We start from the raw sequence: 20129 nt of genomic DNA on the forward strand, positions 1-20129 counted from the left end.
GAGCCCAGGCTCTAGACCTTTCAATGGGCCAAATGGAAAAAGGAGCCCACAACTGTGGTGTGTAAGGATGGGGATGAAAAAATGGGGACAAGAATGACAGGGCCTTACTCTGACTTCATGAAGTCCTTTGTACATCGCAGACTCTCATAGCTTTATACCTCGGCCACCAGGCAGTCCTGAGTTTAAATGTCTTTCCCCCACCCCCTTCCTGACTGTGACTTCTCAAAGGCAGGGGCTTGTTTCACTGATCTTTTTTCCCAGCACTTCAGCTCAGTGCTTGAAACAGTGGGTGCTTGTTATGGACCTAATGGGTTCCCCTAAAATTCACATGTTGAAGTCCTAACTCCACAGTACCTCAGAATATGACTGTAGTTGGAGGCAGGACCTTTAAAGAGGTAATTAAGTTAAAATGAGGTCATATGGGTGCCCTAATCTAACCATAATCCAACATGACTGGTGTTCCTATAAGAAGAGATTAGGACACACACAGAGTAAAGACCATGTGAACACAGGGTGAAGACGGCCATCTACAAGCTGAGGGGGTAGGTCCAGAAGGAACGAACCATGCTGACATCTTGATCTTGGACTTCCAGCCTCCAGAATTGTGAGAACATACATTTCTGTTGGTTAAGCCACCCATTCTGTGGGATTTGTGATGGCAGTTCTAGCAGACTAATATGACCAGGAGATTGGGTGGACAGGCAGCTTTCTTCTCTCATCTTCTCCTTTTCGGGTAAACTAATATTCTCTGATTAGCTTCCTTGAGAGACAACCAGACAGACCCAAGAGCAGGAGAAATGGACTCCACTCAATTCACTCATTCATTCACTCTTACAGCACATACTTATTGGGCACTACAATGTATCAGGTGCTGTTCCACGCACTGGGTTTATGAGTGGGGAATACGTGATCACTGCCTTTAATGGGGATTCTTGTCTGGGGGAAAGACAGGTATGAAGAAAATAATTACTCATGTGATGGCTGTTACACAAAAGAAGAGAGCAAGGAAGAACAGGGAGGGCACATTTCCAGGAAGAGGCACAGAGAAGCAAGAAAGAGAAGTATGCATCTTGACAGGCCACGGAATCCTCCAGGTCATCAAGGGATGCTGAGGCTCAGGTGCACACAGGGAGCCCCTGGCGGAGGATGGGGTAACTCGGGGGTGCTGGGCCAGAAAGGGCCCGATTATGAGCACACAGTCCAGCCTCATGACTGGGGTTTAGCCTTTAGGACTATAGAGGGCCGACCTCTTCCCCTGTGAATCCCATCCCCTATCTCTCTTAGGCCACTGCTCTCTATTGGATGAGACGTATGCATATTAGCTTTCATTATCTAGGCACACACATGGAAGCTGTGGGGTACAGTGGTCACCGTCATGGGCTCTGGAGTCCGAGGCCTGGGCTTGAACCCTAATTCTGCCTCTTAAAACTGGCCTCTCAGCACTTCGGTTTCTCATCTGTATGTGTGAAGCCCTCAGCACAGAGCTTGGTAGATAGCAAGTGTTCTAGATCTAGCTCTAGATTAGTTGTTTTTGTCTTAACTCCCCACTAGTTTCTAGTGAGAGCAGAAAGTGTCTCCATCTAAGCAGCCATACAATGAGTACCATTTTGTAAGGGTTAGAAACAAAATGCATAAGGCACCTAGCACCTGCCTTGCACCTGGCAGGTGCTCAATAACTAGTTGGTTTCCCAGCAGAGACAAGTCAAAGAAACCAGGGTCAGGGCAGTGGCCCCCAAGCTGAGTTCTCACCATTTTCCTGTGCCAGAGACTCCAGATATTTCATCTTCATCTGCTCCTCTTTTGACCGTTTAATCTCCTTAAAGTACTCATACACCTCTGGGGGCAGCTTCTCTCCCGGGACGCGGGGTGGCAGCAGCAGGGTGTTGTAGGAATCATAACCCTTCAGCATTCGCAAGACCTGCTCGAGGAGGATGGGAGCTGCTGTAACTCTCACTGGAAGCTCCTCCCACAGCCCTTGGTGGGTCTGCCCTCCCATCTGGTCAAACCCTGCTCCTGCCAGAGGTGCGGTGTGTACAAAGAGCAGGAGCCTTTGGAGGGATCTAAAAGTCAGGTGGAGCCCTAAACCTGGGGATACAGAATCATTATTTTGCCCCATTTGAGCCCAGGCATTTCACACGCGTAAAGGGATTTTCTTCTTGTTTTAAAAATAACATACACTGTTTTTCTTTTTGTTTTTCCATTGACAAGAGTTCAGAACTCTATTATCTACTTTTAGTGACACATTCTTATAAAATATTGTGGTTAGAAATATTATGCTAGGTAAGGTGGTTATTTCATAAATGGAGGATCCAGGGAAAAACAAGTGAAATGGTATTAAGCATGTTTATGTGTGTGTGTGTGTGTGTGTGTGTGTGTGTGTGAGAGAGAGAGAGAGAGAGAGAGAGAGAGAGAGAGAGAGAGAGAGAGAATGCGCGCGTGGGTGAAGAGGAAATGTGTATTAGGATTGTCAGATAAAATATGGGATGCCCAGTTAAATCTGAATTTCAGATAAGCAATGAATAATTTTTAGTATAAATATGTCCAATGTTGCTTATCTGAAATTCAAATTTAATGGTGCAAAATGTTTTTCTTTCTACTAAATCTGGCAGCCTTAGTGTGTATGTGTATTTATAAAATACTGTAAAATAACATCCTAGAAAGTAATTACTTCCTATATGACCTAATTTATGGCTGCTGCAGGTGATGGGAGGGACACCTGGCTCCATTGGTGTGAAAAATCTGTTTTGTTAGGTGACCCTTCTCCAGGATCACTATTTTCAGTTGTTTGAAAACTACTGTTAATAAGCTCATTCTAAAAAATATATATGGAAGAACAAAGATCTAAGAATAGTTAAAACATGAATAAAGAAGAATAAAGAGAAAGGATTGCCTTACTGGATAGCAGGACTTCTAAAGCTGGAGTAATAGGGTGGCACTGATGTCAGGAGAGACAAATTGACCAAGGAACTAGAAGAGAGAGCTTAGGACCGACCCATTCATATACGGAGCTTTGATACAGGACAGAGATCAGTGGGGAAAGGAAGGAAGGTGTCAAAGATGGGGTGATGCAGAGACATGAAGTCCTGACCAACTTGCTTCAACTGGGTAACTCTAAACATCCAACCCAGCTCTAGAGCTTCCTGTGGGATCAGCTGACGTCTCTGTTGCAATCTCGTCACAGTTCATCTTCTTTTTCTCCCAATTCTACTTTCCTTATTTTTTGTAGGTGTTGTTCCTGAGAGTGCTTCCTAATAAAACTACATGCAAATCTCAGAGTGTTAGATTCTGCTTTCCATTGAACTCGACTCACAAGAAAGGATGCTGAGCCAACATAAGCCATTGAGCATTTCATAAATACAAAATGAGAAGACTCCCTTCCAGAGGGACATATTCTCATTCTGAGAAAAAGTTCTGGATGCAGCATCCAAATTGGGCAGCACATAAACATTAGGTATAAAGAAGACTGAAGATTCAAAGGCCAAGTTGGGGGAAGGTCCTAAGGAAGTAGAGCCACCTTAGCTAAGCCATTCCCGAATTCTTAACCCACAGAAAACATGAGATAATGAATGTTTATTGTTTTAAGTTGCTAAGAGATAGATAACTAATAAGCAATAGATAACTAAGCATCAGACTTCATGAATAGCAAAACCTTATGAGAAAAAAATGGAGCTATACATTTAAGATATTAAAATGCAGAAAATGTGAGCCAAGGAGATTATATCCAATCAAACCGATCTTCAAGCATAAAACCCAGAGATAAACAGTTATTCAGAGGGAATATTGTTCCCATGATCTTTACCTGAGGAATCCACTAAAGAATGAGCTTTAGACAACCCAATAGTGATTGGAGAAGCTTCATCATAAGGACTGGTGCTGGGTATTGAATACGTTTAAGTGTAGAACTAAGACTAAATGATGGAAATTAGATTCTGACATCTTAATATTGTAAGCTATGACACTATAGATAGATACATTAACAATACAAGAAGCAAAACATGAAAGAAGTGTGTATGAGATGATTACTCAGTAGGCATAACTGGAGCTAGAAGAATATCATTTTGAATTAGAGGGTGGTGAGGAGAGGGAAAAAGAGATTAATAGCTCATTATTGCTCATTGTAGGGAAAAAAGAGGCAGTTTCTAAGAAGTGGGGTACTAAAGGTATTAGATAAAGGTATAGTTCATACAGTTCAGCCTCAAGGTAGGAGAGCAAGGTGGAGATAGTAAAAAATGGACCTGGATAGATCAATGGAACAGAACAGAGATCCCAGAAATAGACCCAAATAAATATAGTCAACTGACCTGTGACAAAAAGGCAAACACAATACAATGGAACAAAGATAGTTTTTTTCAAAAATGGTGCTGGAACTGGACATCCACATGCAATAAAACAAATCTAGATGAATCTTACACCCTTCACAAAAATGAAGTCAAAATGGAGTGTAGACTCAAATGAAAGACATAAAACTATGTAACTCCTAGAAGATAACATAAAAAAATATAGATGGCTTAGGGTGCGGTGATGACTTTTTAGATACAACACCAAAGGCATGGTTCATGAAAAAAATAATTGATGAGCTAGATAGACTTCATTAAAATTAAAAACTTCTGCTCTGCAAAAGACAATGTCAAGAGAATGAGAAGACAAACCACGGACTGAGATAAAAATATTTGCAAAAGACACATCTGAACAAACAAAACAAAGAAATTCATAGACACAGACAATAGTATCATGGTTACCAGAGGGGAGGGAGGGTTGGGAAGCAGGAAGAGGGTAAAGAGGGTCAAATATATGGTGACAGAAGGAGACTAGACTTTGGGTGGTGTGCACACAATGCAATATACAGATGATATATTATAGAACTGTAATAGAATTGTACACCTGAAACTTATATGATGTTATTAACCATTAAATAATTTTACCCCAATAAATTTAATTTAAAAAGGACACATCTAACAAATAACTGTTACTCAAATTATGTAAAGAACTCTTAAAACTCAACAATAAGAAAACAAACAACCTGATTAAAAAGTGAGCCAAAGACCTTAACAGATACTTCACTAAAGAAGAGATACAGATAAGCATATGAATAGATACTCCAGATCATATGTCATCAGGGAAATGAAAATTGAAATAGCAAGGAGATACCACTACGCAACTATTTGAATGGCCAAAATCCAAAACACTGACAATATCAAATGCTAATGAGGAGGAGGAGCAACAGGAACTCTTAATTATTGCTGCTGGGAATGCAACATGGTACAACCACTTTGTAAGGCAGGTTGGCAGTTTCTTACAAAACTAAACATACTCTTACCATACAAGCCAGCAATCATGCTCCTTGGTACTTTCCCAAAGGAGTAAAAAATTTATGTCTACTCAAAACCCCGCATGTGGATGTTTATAGCAGCTTTATTCACAACTGCCAAAATCTAGAAGCAACCAAGATATCCTTCAGTAGGTGAATGGATAAATAAACCGTGGTACATCCAGATAATGGAATTATTCAGCACTAAAAAGAAATGGGCTATCAAGCCATGAAAAGACATGGAGGAACCTTAAATGCATATTACTAAGTGAAAGAAGCCAATCTGAAAATTATTGGCTTTATGATATTGTAAGCTATGACACTATAAATGTAAGAAGCAAAACATGGAAGAAGTGTACATGAGATGATTACCCAGTAGGCATAACTAGAATAAAAGGATATAATTTTGAATTAGAGTAAAAGAATACCATTTTGAATATCATTTTGAATGGCTTACAGAATTACTGTATGATTCCAATTATATGATATCCTGGAAAAGGCCAAACTATGGAGACAGTGAAAGGACTAGTGGTTTCTAAGGGTTGGGAAGAGGAGGGGATGAATAGGCTGAGCACAGAGGATTTTTAGGGCAGTGAAAATACTCTGTATGATATTATAATGATGGATCCATGTCGCTATACATGTGTCCAAACCCATAGAACATACACCACCAAGAGTGAACTCTAATGTAAACTATGGACTTTGGGTGATTATGACGCATCAGTGTAAGTTCTTCAATATAACAAAGGTGCCATTCTAGAAGGGATGTTGATAATCAGGGAGGCTATGAATGTGTGGGGGCAGGAGGTAGATGGGAAATCTCTGTGCCTTCCCCTCAATTTTGAGGTGAACCTAAAACTCTTCTAAAAAAAACCTAAAGTTAAAAAGAACATGGAGTAGCAATTGGAAAATATGCAGCACAGAACAAACAGGAAAAAAAAAAAGGCAGATTTAAGCCCAAACATAATCACATTGACTGTAAATAGTCTAAATATACCAATTAAAGACAGACTACCAGAATGTATTTAAAAAAGACTCAATCATATGCTACGAAGAAACTCACTTCAAATATAATGACTGCTGCATACGTTTTTCAGTTTGAATTTTAACTATTAGCATGTATTAGTTTTTCTTGGTTGTTTAAAATGTAAAATGAGATCACAAAGAAGCAATGGGCTTCTGTTCAGGGCAAGTAGGTCAAGAGACTCTACGGAGTGACCTTTAAATTGCCCAGGTAGGGCTCAAGGTGAAGGATGGGAAGAGGTCACGGGGCAGTTGTCCCTGCCAGAGAACATGGCAGGGCCCAGCGTGGGTAGGAAAACGGTAGTTTAGTTTTGGCCTCTGCTCACCTTCTCGTCTAGGAGATACTGCTGGTCAAATTCTAAGGAGTAAAACTCAATGGGAAAGTCGCAGGGATTCTTTACCACCACCTCGGCCTCGTCTCCAGGTGCATAAGGCAGCAGAGGCCCCAGCTCCAGAACTGAAGGACTGAATTCCAGGCGTGGCTCTAAACCTTGTCCCTGTACCAGCAGCGTAAGCTTCTGAGCACCCTGCACAATCTGGAATACCAGGGTTTGACTGTAGAATTTCTGGAAATCATAAAAACAAAACAAACATCTGCATTTTTTTCTGTTACATGTCATGTAAAACTGAAAACCAATGATCCTGTTTAGATTAAGAGAAAAAAACGTTTCTTAAACAATTGTGCAAGAACAATTTCTATTACAGTATCACTACTGCATATCTAGTATGCCAGGCACTGTACCAATGCCTCATCACTTACAGAAGGCCTTCTGAGTGCCACGCTCATCTCCCTCAGACCTCCGGTGCATTCAGAAGTCCTGCTGCTACTATCTTTACCTCTGGGCCTCCATCTCTGGGCTCTCATTTCATGGACCTGCTACCCACAGGCAGGGCAGGGCAGGGCAGGGCAGGGCAGGGCAGGGCGGGGCAGACGTGCTGGGGAAGTAATACCTTCTGGGAGCAGTCCTCAAACAGTGACTCTCAGAAGTTACTGTATAAAGACCCCTGTGCCCTTGCTCCTGGGAGGGACAATTCTGAAATGTGCATCTTGTATATTTTTCTCAGAGTTTCCAGTGGGATTAAGCTCCAATCTCCACGGTAGTTGGCTCACTCACACACCCTTTCACCTTCTACTTTTCTATGGTATTCCCTGCACTTCTCAAATAATCTGTTTGCATTCAAAAATGTCTCCAGGTGTGTTTCCTGGAGAAGCTGAGTGAACATATTTCCATTTTTTGAAGATACAGTTAAGCAGCTTGTCTGGAATAATCAGCTAAGGCGTTCAGTTCATCTGATGCAATTACACCCCAAATATCAGTTGACAGTGATACCAATTATCTGAGTCTGGTTTCACTGAGGAACCTATGTAAACATGCAGATTCACGGGCCCCATTCCTAGAGATCCTGGCTTGGGAGAGGCAGGGTAAGGCCGGGCATTCTGCCTTTTTAACCAGACGCTCAGGTTGTTCTGATACAGTTGGGCTCATGGCTCAGGTTTAGAGGCCACGATTGGCTGTATGATTTGAAGAGCTCCTCACTATTTTAGTTCAAGGGGGAAAATCAGACGGATGGAATGTGCATGGACATACGTCCATGCACAGAAACATATCTATTGTTGGAGACAGTAAGAGAATGAATTATTGGTTGAGAGGGTTTTCTATGGAATTGGCATCTTATGATCCAAACGTCTATATTTTCATTGCTTTTTAGGGAAATCTTTCAAAAGCATTTTCTTCCTTCCCTTGTTTTCTCACATGGAATATTCTGAACACATATTAGAAGGCCTAGGAGCTGTTAGAAAGGACCTAGCTGATTTATCTGTGCTGCTGATGCTGTTGCAGATGTATGCGTGGATTTTACGGGCTGCATTCCTCGTGTACAGCCAATAAATCCTCTCCGGAGTGGTGGAAACATTTTATTAACTTTGACCAATTCCAACTCAACATTTATAGAACTGTCTGAACAAATCTATTGTTTTTTTAACTACATTTACTGGTATTTCCTTCATTCAATAAAACATCCAAAATCTTGAGTAAACCCCCTGACAGTCTTAAGACTCTCTAAAAACAAAAAACATATTCATTCTATTTTATTTTAAAAGGGTTGGGAGAACTTGATAATGATAGAAAGAGGGACTTTACTTTAGAATCGTATATGAAGTCATTCACTTTTCTTTTTTCTCACTGTAGATTCTTAAGCATTTCTTCAAAGCCATTACCAGGAAAATGGGAGTTAACCATAGGTATTCTAAAGACTCACACTGATTTTTTTCTTTAAAAGGAAAAATAGAGAAAAACATCTCCCAAATGCCTTAACCTTTGAGCAAGAGTCTTTACTGTGTAACCTTTTGAGATTGTCTCTAGTTCTAGGTTTTTATTATTTTTAAATACTACTGTGTTTCCCTGAAAATAAGATCTAGCTGGACCATCAGCTCTAATGTGTCTTTTGGAGCAAAAATTAATATAAGACCCAGTCTTATTTTAATATAAGACTAGGTATAATATAATATAATATAATATAATATAATATAATATAATATAATACTGGGTCTAATATTAATTTTTGCTCCAAAAGATGCATTGAGCTGATGGTCTGGCTAGGTCTTATTTTTGGGGAAACCCAGTATGTTCTTTGTCAGGAATAGCTTTGTGCTGAAAGTGTTCACAAAAGAAGTGTTTGTGAGACCCAAGGAGTATGTCTACCAGGAAGTACTTATTATTATTAAAACCACTGATGGTAGCAGGTAACAGTTATTGAGACACTTACTACATATAGAGCAGTATGCTGTGTATTTTATTCCATATTAATTAATTTAATCTTCAAAATGACCCTAGGAGGTAGCTATCGCAGTTGATAATGTCTTACCTGAAATCCTGCGGGCCAGATGCTGTCAAATTCAGATTTTGAAAAAGGTAAATACATTCATATACCCTATGCTACCTAATATCAGCAGCAGGGTCCCCTGTAGTCAAACACATTAATATTTCTGCAGTTGCAATGTTTGACTCTGCAAACTAAGTGGGATAAATACAGGTTAAATAGCCTCATGTCAGTTCAGACAGGGTTTTCTGGGTATGAAACTTATGAAAATGTTTTCCAGTTTCTGGAGCTTACTGGATTTCAGAATTGCAATTAGGGATTTTTGACGCATGATAGCATTCTTTCTCATTTTATCTGTGAGCAAACAGAAGTTGAGAGAGGTTAAGGAATTTGCTCAAAGTCATGAAGCCTCTCAGTGCAGAGGCAGAAGGCTATTCTCCCGGGTCTGCTGATAAAAGTCAATGTGTTAGGTAGGTCTGCTAATTCCAGAGCTGGTTCTCTTAGCCACCACGCCACACAGCTCCTACATGAACCACTAGCACTTGGGATGTCATAGTCAGAACAGCGAGGCACAGGCCACTCAACGCTTCCCTGGAGACCAATCGAGCATGGTCTTTGAGTAAAGCTCAGAGATCCAGAGTCTGAATGAAACCACGTTTCATTAAAGCTTACCTCTTCTTTGGGCATGAATTTCACTTGCACATTGGACTTCTCACCAGGATGCAAAACCCCAGAAGTAGGCTGGACCTCAAAGATCCGTGTGTTTGGCTTTAATTCAGCACGTAGCTTCTGTCTTAAGTACTTTGGCATGTGTTTCTCCAGCTGGTTAATAGATATTAATAGATATTAGATAATAAGATCATTGTCTATGGAAAATTGACTTTTCCATCCTCCACTCACTCAACCTACTTTTACTGAGTACCTCCCAGGTATCAGGGAATGTGTGGGTACCAGGCGTACAAAGATGAATAAGACATTCACCAGATAGCCTGGTCTGATAGATCCTTGAGTGCTGGGCTAAGGGATTCGATTTTATTCAAGAGGTAATAGTTGTCACTGAAAGTCTTTGATCAGGCAAGTCAATGCCTAGAATTACAAATCTGGCTGAAATGGAGATGGGAAAAGGGGGACCGATGGGCTTAACTCACTTACCTTGTTAAATGGCTTAGGGCTGTGGACAAACCATTCACAAGGGACTTGGAGATGATTGGAAAGCTGAATGGTTTCCATGAGGCACTGTCCACACTGAATTGTGGCAAAGTTCACTTTTTCACAAGACAGTGCCATAGTGGGAACGGTTACTGTGGCTTGGAGACAGATGTGCACTGCTGGGCCTCCAACCACCTAAATTGGACATAAAATTGCTGTTAGCACATGGCACGGGGCTGGGAGAAGAACCATGGCTCTGAAATAGTAACTGGATCATCCCACAGGTGATTGGAAGCTGGGGGGGGGGTCAGCTGGGCCCAACAGTGCACCTTACCTTAATGGGCAGAATGACTTCTTTGTGGCCAACAGAAAGATTGGTCCCTTGTGGGTCAAATCTCACTTCAAATGTTTCCGTTTCACAGTAAGGCAGATTCTTTACACGATCTAGCTCGGTACTGAAGCCTGGACCAAGACAAACAAAAATTTCTTTGTGGGAAACAGAAATAGCAAACGAGCTGCTTTAGATAGAGCCCCTCTGGGGCAGGATGACCATTCAAGGAATCAATTAATGACCCCCAAATTCTTTCAGTTGATCCCAGGAGCAGCACAGACACTATTCCAGAAAGCCAGTCCAGATGACCTTGTTAGACATGACAGATGCGGTGGGACAGTGTTACAAATGACAAGATGTAGCCTGGTTACCTGTGTCGTGAAGGACGCGCTTTTCTGCGTGGAAGGACACTGGGAAGTGACTGGTGTTGGTGATCTTGATGATGTGGGTTCGGATGTCGCCAAGGATGATGAAGCCGAAGTCCAGGATATACTCCGGCAGCTGGATTCTGAAACGGGCAACGAGCTCTCCTTACCACTCACTTTTCCAAACAAGAGTGTGTGTGGCTGTCTTCTGTCTTCTCTGCACCACACTTTACTCTGGGAACAACTGAGAACAACTAATGGCTCCCAGAATGGAGACGAGGCCTCCAGAAGTTCACACTGCTGTTTCAGTCATTATGCAACACACATTCAGCGTGGGCCCTCATGAACCTGAAACCGGGCCTGTCCATTAGGCAAAGCTGGAGGCTTCTGACTTGAACGGCCAGAGCTCTCCCCGGTGGGCTGGATGCTAGAGGATGACAGACACCAGAGGCAAGTGGATTGCATTCCTAAACGGTCAACCATTATTTCGGGGAGCACTCTGGGGGGCAGCACTTCTTGCTCTGCTACTCCCTGAAACAAGCACAACACGGAAGGGCACTCACTTGGCCAGTCTGCGGCGACTCCGGTGGCTGCCATCGTCCATGGGATTGGGGATAACTGTTTTCTGATGTTCTAGGGCATAGTCTTCGACTATAAGTCGCTCTATTTCCATCTGGAGTTGAGCATTTAACTGAGAGCAAGAGAGAGTTGAGCAAGAGAGACGAGCAAGTGAGCAAATTCTCCTAGAATATGCATTCTCAATGTGGGCAATATCACATCTAAGGGGGTGAAAATTGATTCTTGGAGGGGGCAAAAAAAATCTTAGCTATCACAATGGTTTGTGGCCCTCCAAAGGGCCACAGTACACAAACAGATATACAATCTATCTGTGGTATTAACATTTTTATGGGGGGTGGGGTGAGGTAAGCAAACCAGCATATGTATACATGTGTAGTCTCAGCAATAAGAAGGAATGAACTACTGACATTGATGGACCTCAAGGGCATCAGGGTGAATGAAAAATGCCAATCCCAAAAGGTTATATACTGTATGATCCCATTTATATAACATTCTTGAAATGACCAAAGTAGTGAGATGAAGAACAGATTAGTGATTGCCAGCGGTCAGGGATGGGGACGTTTGGGGTGGGTGTGGCTGTAAAGCAGTGGTTATTCCAGAACCGCTCTGGCTGTCCTTCTCCCCACTTAGTTGTTGGGTACACGAGGTCTCTACTGCGAATTTGACCTCTTCCCTGATCACGCAACACACTTCCCGGGGAAGTGCACCTTTTCCTGTGATGACAGTGACATGTGCTGACTCTTACCTCACTTTCTCCATCCTCTCTCTCTCCCCAGGTCCATAGCAATGGTTCTAACTCCCTATTGGACATCTCCACTTGGATGATGCAAGAAATCTCATGAGTAATAACAGACCATCTGAACTCACTTTCCTTCCTCCTCTTTCACCCTAAACTTGCTTCTTCCCCTGAGTTTTCTATCAGTGCCCCCTCCTTATTTGTCATCCAAGCAAATCACCTGGAGGTCACCTCACCCCCACATCCAACCAATCCCTAATCCCTGACCAATCCACCTCAGAAATATTTCTTGAATCTTCCCAATTCTCCCTAGTCCTTTGGTCACCATCTTTGTTTACACGACCACCATTTCTCATCTAGAAGTACTCCCTAAGCTTTTTAAATAACTGATCTCACTATATCTACTCTCATCTCCCCCAAGCCCAGGTCTTCTAGGAACTCCACAAGGCAGCCAGAGGAAGCTTTTTAAGAAAAGTAAAATCAGGTTACCCATGGTCCTAGTTGAATCACTTAGTGTCTACTCGTTACCCTCAGGATCAAGTTTAAAACCATTAATAGGTTCACTAGGGGGCTGCTTACCTCTTCAGGCTCATCTTGGCTCCCTTATATCCCCACTTCTTTGCTTTAGCTTTACGTTTTTCTCCTGTCTATTTCTCAGGGATATCACATCCTTCTTGCCCCTGGGCTTTTGCACATATTGTCTTTTTGCCACATACATTCTATGTGGACTGAGGCTAACCTTACCTCAAAAGATTCATCCTCAGCCATTTCCTCAGTTATCTCTAAGTGATCCAATGTTTCATATTTGTTGTACTCTTTTTCTAGGTTTTGTTTGGCCTGATTAAAGAAGGTTTCATATTTTTCATTTCCTGTGGGGGTTGGAAGGAAAAGAAAATGGGGATGGTTAGAAATATATGATTTATGCCCCAACACAGACTCTTAGCTAAGGGCAAATAAAGTGAGAAGGGAAGCAAACTTTTTGGTACCTCCCTTGCCATGTTTTCTCTGCTTTAGAGGGTGAGGTAATTTGTGGGTGAGTGGAATTTGTATCAGAGACCTCACTGAGCTTAATGAGATTATGCCTTAGTGAGCTACTCTGTGAGCTCACTCACTCTTTGAGTGAGCTACTCAAAAAATTAATGGCAGCAACATCTGAAGTCACTCGTAGGGTGACCAACTGGATCCCAGATTTCTTGGTACTTTTCCAGTTCTAGCACTGACAGCTACACAACCTGGAAACCCCTCATGCTGGACAAACCCAGACTGTTGGTCAACCTTTAAATTAGTCTTCATGTTTATTAAATCTCAATTAACAACAAGAATATATTTGGGTCAAGTTGCTTTAATTACAACTGAACAAGCAAAACGATCCCCTGAATCAGACAGGGTGGGCAGTTGGCAGAGAGATTTCAGGCACTCCAGTTCACCAGTAAGCAGTACAAACGCAAATGCTTGAGGAGCAAGGCAGGCAAAGTAATTACAGTGCCTGTGAAGAAACAATAAGAAATGCTGGGACTGTGAGGAAGTAGAGCACAGAAGACCCAACTAAGCGTATTCATATTTCAATTATTTTAAAGCCCTGTCTAGACAAACCATGCCTACTGCCTTGAAAGGCCAGCTGGGTGCTCGGTTTTCAACTAACCATGGGGTAAAGGCTTTCCTTCCCGACAATGATAAAAGTATGTGGACGTGGACTCACTCCTGTCTAGCTGGAACTCTAGATGTTAGAGTGTGACATGGCCTTAGATTTACTAATATTTGTGTTCATCTTTTCAGGGAACAGACAATTGGGATTTAATAGATGATTATTAACAGTTGAGTTAGTGACTTTGGGGAATGGGGAGGAAGAAAGGCTGAGGGGTGAGGGCTTACTCTGACACTGTTTAGGGGATGTGGATTTCAAGGAGCTTGAAGAGGGAGTCAAAAGAAGAGCAAGGAGTTTCTCTTGACCTTGCGTCCAGCAAGAATGACCCAGAGAGATTCCATGTCTCAAAGAGCTGCTGAGTTGAGTTTTGGGATCTGCCAAGACAGAAATACTCTGGTACAGAGGGATGGCTCTGGAGGCCATATGTTATCAGGAAAGCCTTCGCTAGACATGTGGGCAGACAATAACAGTCTAAATGAGCCTCTGTACTCTGGAATGCCAAAATAAGGGGTCAGAACCTTGGTTGCCTTTCAGGATAGTTTATATTTTGAGAATTGTACTCCCTTTGCAGTAAAATCAGTCTTCGTGTTCTCAACAGCCATCTGTGAGTGTGCTGCTGGGAAAGGACCACTCAAGATGAGATTATAGCTGGCAGTAATGGGTGCTGGAAGAAAAGGCCTTGGGAAGTGCAATTTCCTGATGCCTCTATAAGAAATCCAGTGATGGCAAAACTGGCCAGGGATCTTAATTTGGGACTCCCATGGCCATGTCTTGTCTCACTAAACTCAGATCTCCTAGTCAATTTCAACTCGACTTTTTTTGCTGTTGATGAATAACACAGAAGGGAACTACTGAGGACTGCCAAGCAAATAACGCAATTAATTAACCATCAACCTTCAAAGAAGCAAAGCTAAGATGTCCCAGTGGGGAAACATGAGTGGGTAGTAGTACCTTTGAGGTTCCTGGGGAGGTCGAGGCAGATACGGGGAAAGATGCCTTCTCCACTCAGTGTGAAATTTTCTGGGTCAAGGTGGGCGATCCGTATCTGGAAACTCCTTTGAAAGACCCCAGGTACTCCAGGTAAGTAGTAAACCTTCAACACCTGCTCTTTAAGTGAACTGATAAAACCCTACACAGCAGGAAAAACAGAGAGAACTTTAGAATTTACAGTGGACGCCTGCTTCTGGCAGTGTGATGGGCTGGATAATCCCAAGGGTCTATTGTGCTTGTTATTCATCATTCACACTCCTCCCGCAAGATTTATTTTCATGATGAGAAAAACGCAACAAAAGTTCCTTAAAACTGATAGATGAACGTATGTACAAGAAACTACCACCTCCCTTTTCTTCTAAGCTGATTTGCAGGCCACTGGTGTTTTCACACCTGCTAATGAAAAATTGCTTTTATTTGTAGTAGTCAGTGGAGAGGAGGCCCTCGGCTCCAAGGAATTACAAGGGAAGTGTGAGGACACACGTGGAGAGCAACTATTCTTAGAATCATGGGACAAAAATCCATGGGGTTGTATTGTCTTCTTCACTATTGAATCCCTGGTGGCTGAACAGTGCCCAGCTAGTGAAGGACTCAAACACTCGTTTAATGAATGAGTGAAGTGCTTATTTAGATTTATTTATTTTGCCTTTGTGAACTCTTTCATTTTAATAATAATTAAAAAATGACACCCGTACTGCTGGTAGTGAATGTTTGGTGTAATCTGACGTACCTCTGGAGTGTAGCTTGTGGGTTTGAATTTGGGCTCCTGATCATTATCTCATGGCCATGCCGGGCGGGAAGGCTCCTTACCGAGAGAGGCAGGATGAGCGGCATTCCGGGCAGAAGGCTGTCTGGCGCAGACTGGTGGTCGGTGAGAACCTTGAACTCAAAGCCAACTTTCCCAGTGTTCCTCAGCGTGATTTCAGTCTCTGTGACTTGGTGAAACAGCTTGATAGGAGAAGGAGGAGAAGAGTGATTGTCTGTCCTCCCCTCTTTGGGATGCTGCAAGCATCCTGACAAAGGTGGCGGGACAAACGTGCCTCACGGACATGGATTTTAGTTTTCATGATGTAGATGCCGCCAATCCCCATTCTAGTATGACAGAAAGGTGCCCCCTAGGGCAGAAGGGACACTAGACCCTGGACACCTGGCTCCATCTAGTTCTTCTAACAATTAATATACTTCAGTGTGGTTGTGGGGTGAGCATCTAAGCTCCCCAGACTTCTGTTTCTTTACCACAAAAATTCTTAAAGTGAGCTTTTCTATACCAAGAAAATGTTCTTTTCTTAAAAAAAACGTAAGATTTGAGTTCAGAATTTTCTAGAATGAAGTTTTCTATTTATACATCAGGGACATGGAAATAATAGGCCAGATGTGTTCTTTTTCCTGAGATTTTGCTAACTTAATTAAGCAGCTAATCAGCAGGTCCAATAACCTGAGGCTACTTCAGGGGTTCTTAGGACAAGTGAGGGCAAGGACCAATTGCTTCAAAGAATATCCTCTGAGCTGAGCCAGATCCAATTGCCCAGAGGACCCTGGGGATGAGGAATGAGAGAGAATTCTATTTGGTCAATGCAATAAACAAGGCCTCAACAGCTGTTAGGTGAACTTGATTTTAGGCACAATCCTTAACCTATTAACACTCACAATTCAATAACTATACCTGTAGTAGTTATACAATGGGGATCTCATCCCCATTAAAATTTGGTACGAGATATACTATGGTCTCTGAGTATATAACACAAAACCTAATTGGGAAGAGAGGATATAGACACAGAATTAACTGACAATTATTCCAAAGCAAAAATTAGAAGGTATACTATATTACGGCAAAGACTAAACTTAAATCCCAAGAGGATGTAAAGATAAGTGAGGAATGGAGCCGAGCTGGGTCATACAGTATGTACAGGTTTGGGGTTGGCAGGATAAAGGATGAGGGGGATAACATAAGAGGAAGTGTGGAGGCAGGAAGGGCTGGGTGCATTAGGGCCAGTGGGTAAACCATCTCGGTCGCAAACAAATGAATGGGCTATAATAGGGAACTATGAGAGACAAAGTTTAATGTAAGAAGCACCCGTCAATAGAGGAGCTTAGGGTATCCTCAGCCACGTCGAGGAACCTGGCTCGGGTCCCCTGAGTGACAGAGAAAGTGACTCCTGATTGAAGGCTTTCTTTGAACCACACACTGTATTGAGCAGACACTTAAGTAACCACAACCACCTGATGAGTTAGGCATTACTACCCTATTCCCATGTGATAGATGAGGGAGACTGAGGCTTGGAGAAGTTAAGGGATGTGCCCAAGGTTACACAGACAGTAGGAAGTAAAACCAGGATAACATCCCTGTCATGCAGGGTCTCTGGTCCCGCTCCCCGCATAAGAACGCAGGATATGGTGAGGCCAAAAAGGAACACCCACGGAGCCATAGATAGGGGAGTCATAACACTATATTCACGCTGGCGGCTGGGTTGGAGACACAGGAAGCAGAAGCCACACGATCTGCAACCTGCTGTCCACTTCTCTGCCAACCAACCAACCCCACTTGCTAACTGCAATCCGCGCTTGCTGGCTTAGCCACCATCTGCTGCTAGTGTAGCCACGGCAGTTACATTAGTGGCCAATGGCTCACTGGTTACGGCTGACGGTCAAATAGCCACAACTGATGGCCATCCAATCACAATTGATGGCCATTTACTACCTGAGCCAGCACCTTTCCACGTGAGGCCAAGAGCCTGGAAACTGCACTCCGGGCTCTGTCCCCACAATCTCAGTTCTTCTGACTACAAAACCATGCTCTTTTCTCAGTACTGTGTTGCCTTCCCAAATGCTGCTGGGGAAAACTGTCATGGATTGATAGGATGAAAATGTGATTTGGGGAAAATCTACCGGGCAAGGACGTTTAAACGGGTTAGCAGCGGGAGCTAAGAGTGGGCTGTAATCCCTTACTTCCATAGGGTCGGGTGGATCAGTAACGTAGGCATCACATGGGAGCTTGTTAGAAATGCAGATTCCCAGGCTCTACCCTGGATCCACTGAATCAGAATCTGCACTTGAATAAAATTCCCAGATGATTCGCATGCACGTTACAGTTTGAAAAGAACTGCTGTAATTATGTGGGCCTGGCTTGATGGGACCCTGTGGTGTGATAATCACAGAGGCGATAGGAAGGGAAAAACTGACTCAGAGGGCTCCTGCTGGATAAATCAGCAAACACGGATGCTGTAGGGGTGTGGGAGGCGCAGGAGAGAGTGCAGTGGAAAATGCCTTGGAGGCTGAGAAGGGACTGAGAAGGTAGTAGAGCTATTGAAAGAAATGGACAGTTTCGAATGGGCTTCTGGACTGAAAGGGAAGATGCAAATTTTAGTGTCTAACACGCTGAATTTCAGAGACAGTGAGAAAAGCAAGTGAAAATGTCTGGCAAGCAGTTGGCAGAGGGCGGATGACCAGGGTTAGGGAGGCCGATGAGGGATCCAGGATGCGGTGATGGTGAGACTGTGATGATGGGGCTTCCGAGGAAGAGGAGGCACAGGGACGATGGCTGATGTTCAGGCAAAAGCAGAACATTTCCTCCCGATGGATGGTTGGCAATACCTGTAATCCAAGGTTAATGTCCTGGGTGTCAAAGGAATAGCTGATCAGGGACGCCTGTCCCCTCAGGATTATCTCGTAGGTGGGCCCTCCTTCCACTTCGCACAGAGCTTTAGCCTGGGCCACGATGTCACAGTGTCCATAGAAGGTGAAAGATATCTGGATGCTACCGTTGGGCTCTAGCACTCCATAGAGGGGCAAAATATCAAACACCTGCAGAGAGAGTCATTCTATAGGAGAGCATCTATCGGGATGCCAAGCCTGCAAAAGGTAAGTTAAGGTTCAATTTACAGATTAATTCCTGGCTTTAACTGGCTTGACTCCATGAAAAGTGACTAGCCCAGCACCCCGGAAAAATAAAATGGTTGTGGCGGTAACAGTGCTCTGGCAAGATTTAAATTTCTAACTTGGGGCAGGTGCTCAGTAAGAAGAGTTAGTATCAGATACCTTTAGGGCCCATGAGGTGGTACTTACTTCTTCTATCCCAATGGAAAGCATTTCATCCTGTTCAGATAACCATAGGGATTCCTGAAACTCCACCTGGCTCTGGTTTGGGTCTATTCTTTCTGTTTCAGCAGAGTTCACTTTTACTCCCTAGAAATTAAAGGTGCGAGGAAAAGCTGGCAAGCATTCATAATGGGTCATCAATGAGCTCCACCTCATTGCTAACAGAAAAATGAAGTAGGTTGTATGTGCTTTCAAAATGCAGGCATACCTCGTTTAATTGCGCTCTGCTTCATTGTGCTTTGCAGGCGTTGCTTGTGTTTTTTACCAATTGAAGGTAAGACCCTCCACCAGCAAAAAGATTATAACTTGCTGAAGTCTCAGATGATGGTTAACACTTTTTAGCAATAAAGTCTTTTTCAATCAAGGCATGTGCATTGATGTTTTTAGACATAATGCTATTGCATACTTAATAAACTACAGTATAGTGTGAACATAACTTTTACATACACTGGGAACCCCAAAAATTCCTTTATTGTGATATTTGCCTTATTTCAGTGGTCTGGAACCAAACTGCAGGACCTCTGAGGTATTCCTGTAGTACATTTTTTTTCTACAGAGATAATTGCACAAGTGTCCAAAATGTATGTACAAGGATGTTTATTGCAGTGTTATTTATAATAGCAAAACTCTGGAAGCAAACTAAATGCCTATCAATAGGGTATCACTTTAAATGAAGTGTATGTGGTACTCTATCCATGAAGGATGATGCAACGTATACTTATGGATTAGAAATGTTGTGTACAACATATTACCGCGTGATAAAGCAGTTACATTTATGTAAAATTACATCCATGGCTATGTATCACACCTGAAGGTGTGAGCAGGTATCAATTCATTCAGAGATTTACATATGCAAATAGATATATTGCTAAAGTTCAGTAGTATTTTTCTATGAATGGTTGGAATTTGAGGATTTTTGCTTTCATTTTTCTGTATTCTTGAGTTTTCTATGACAAATATCTTTGAAAATAGAAAGAAAAAGAAAAGAACATTTAAAAGACAAGTGTTTTATACATACACACATACTCATTCTGAAAAATTTGGAAAATAAGAAAGATTCAAAGAAAGAAACATAAATCAACCATGAG

General features: G+C 42.5%; 1 protein-coding gene across 3 annotated transcripts in view; it reads right to left on the reverse strand.

Moving 5' to 3' along the window:
- The window catches only part of HYDIN (HYDIN axonemal central pair apparatus protein), a 289372-nt gene that overhangs the window by 93737 nt on the left and 175506 nt on the right, over positions 1-20129 (reverse strand). For 2 of the 3 annotated variants that reach the window (XR_016022033.1, XM_019757602.3), the window contains exons 26-37: positions 19009-19128; positions 18538-18747; positions 15757-15894; positions 14908-15085; positions 13056-13180; positions 11560-11687; positions 11003-11139; positions 10635-10762; positions 10304-10495; positions 9824-9973; positions 6658-6897; positions 1750-1918 (exon numbers count right to left, since the gene is read on the reverse strand). Coding sequence is in view for 2 of the 3 variants with exons in the window: in XM_019757602.3 (XP_019613161.3) it covers positions 1750-1918; positions 6658-6897; positions 9824-9973; positions 10304-10495; positions 10635-10762; positions 11003-11139; positions 11560-11687; positions 13056-13180; positions 14908-15085; positions 15757-15894; positions 18538-18747; positions 19009-19128 (1915 nt within the window). In the remaining variant the exon portion in view is untranslated. The remainder of the gene's footprint in view (positions 1-1749; positions 1919-6657; positions 6898-9823; positions 9974-10303; positions 10496-10634; positions 10763-11002; positions 11140-11559; positions 11688-13055; positions 13181-14907; positions 15086-15756; positions 15895-18537; positions 18748-19008; positions 19129-20129) is intronic. The other variant, XM_088800246.1, reaches the window with a different exon arrangement.

The sequence above is a fragment of the Rhinolophus sinicus genome, chromosome 8, assembly GCF_057876585.1.
Source record: "Rhinolophus sinicus isolate RSI-liver-muscle chromosome 8, RSI-T2T, whole genome shotgun sequence".
Classification (NCBI taxonomy): domain Eukaryota; kingdom Metazoa; phylum Chordata; class Mammalia; order Chiroptera; family Rhinolophidae; genus Rhinolophus; species Rhinolophus sinicus.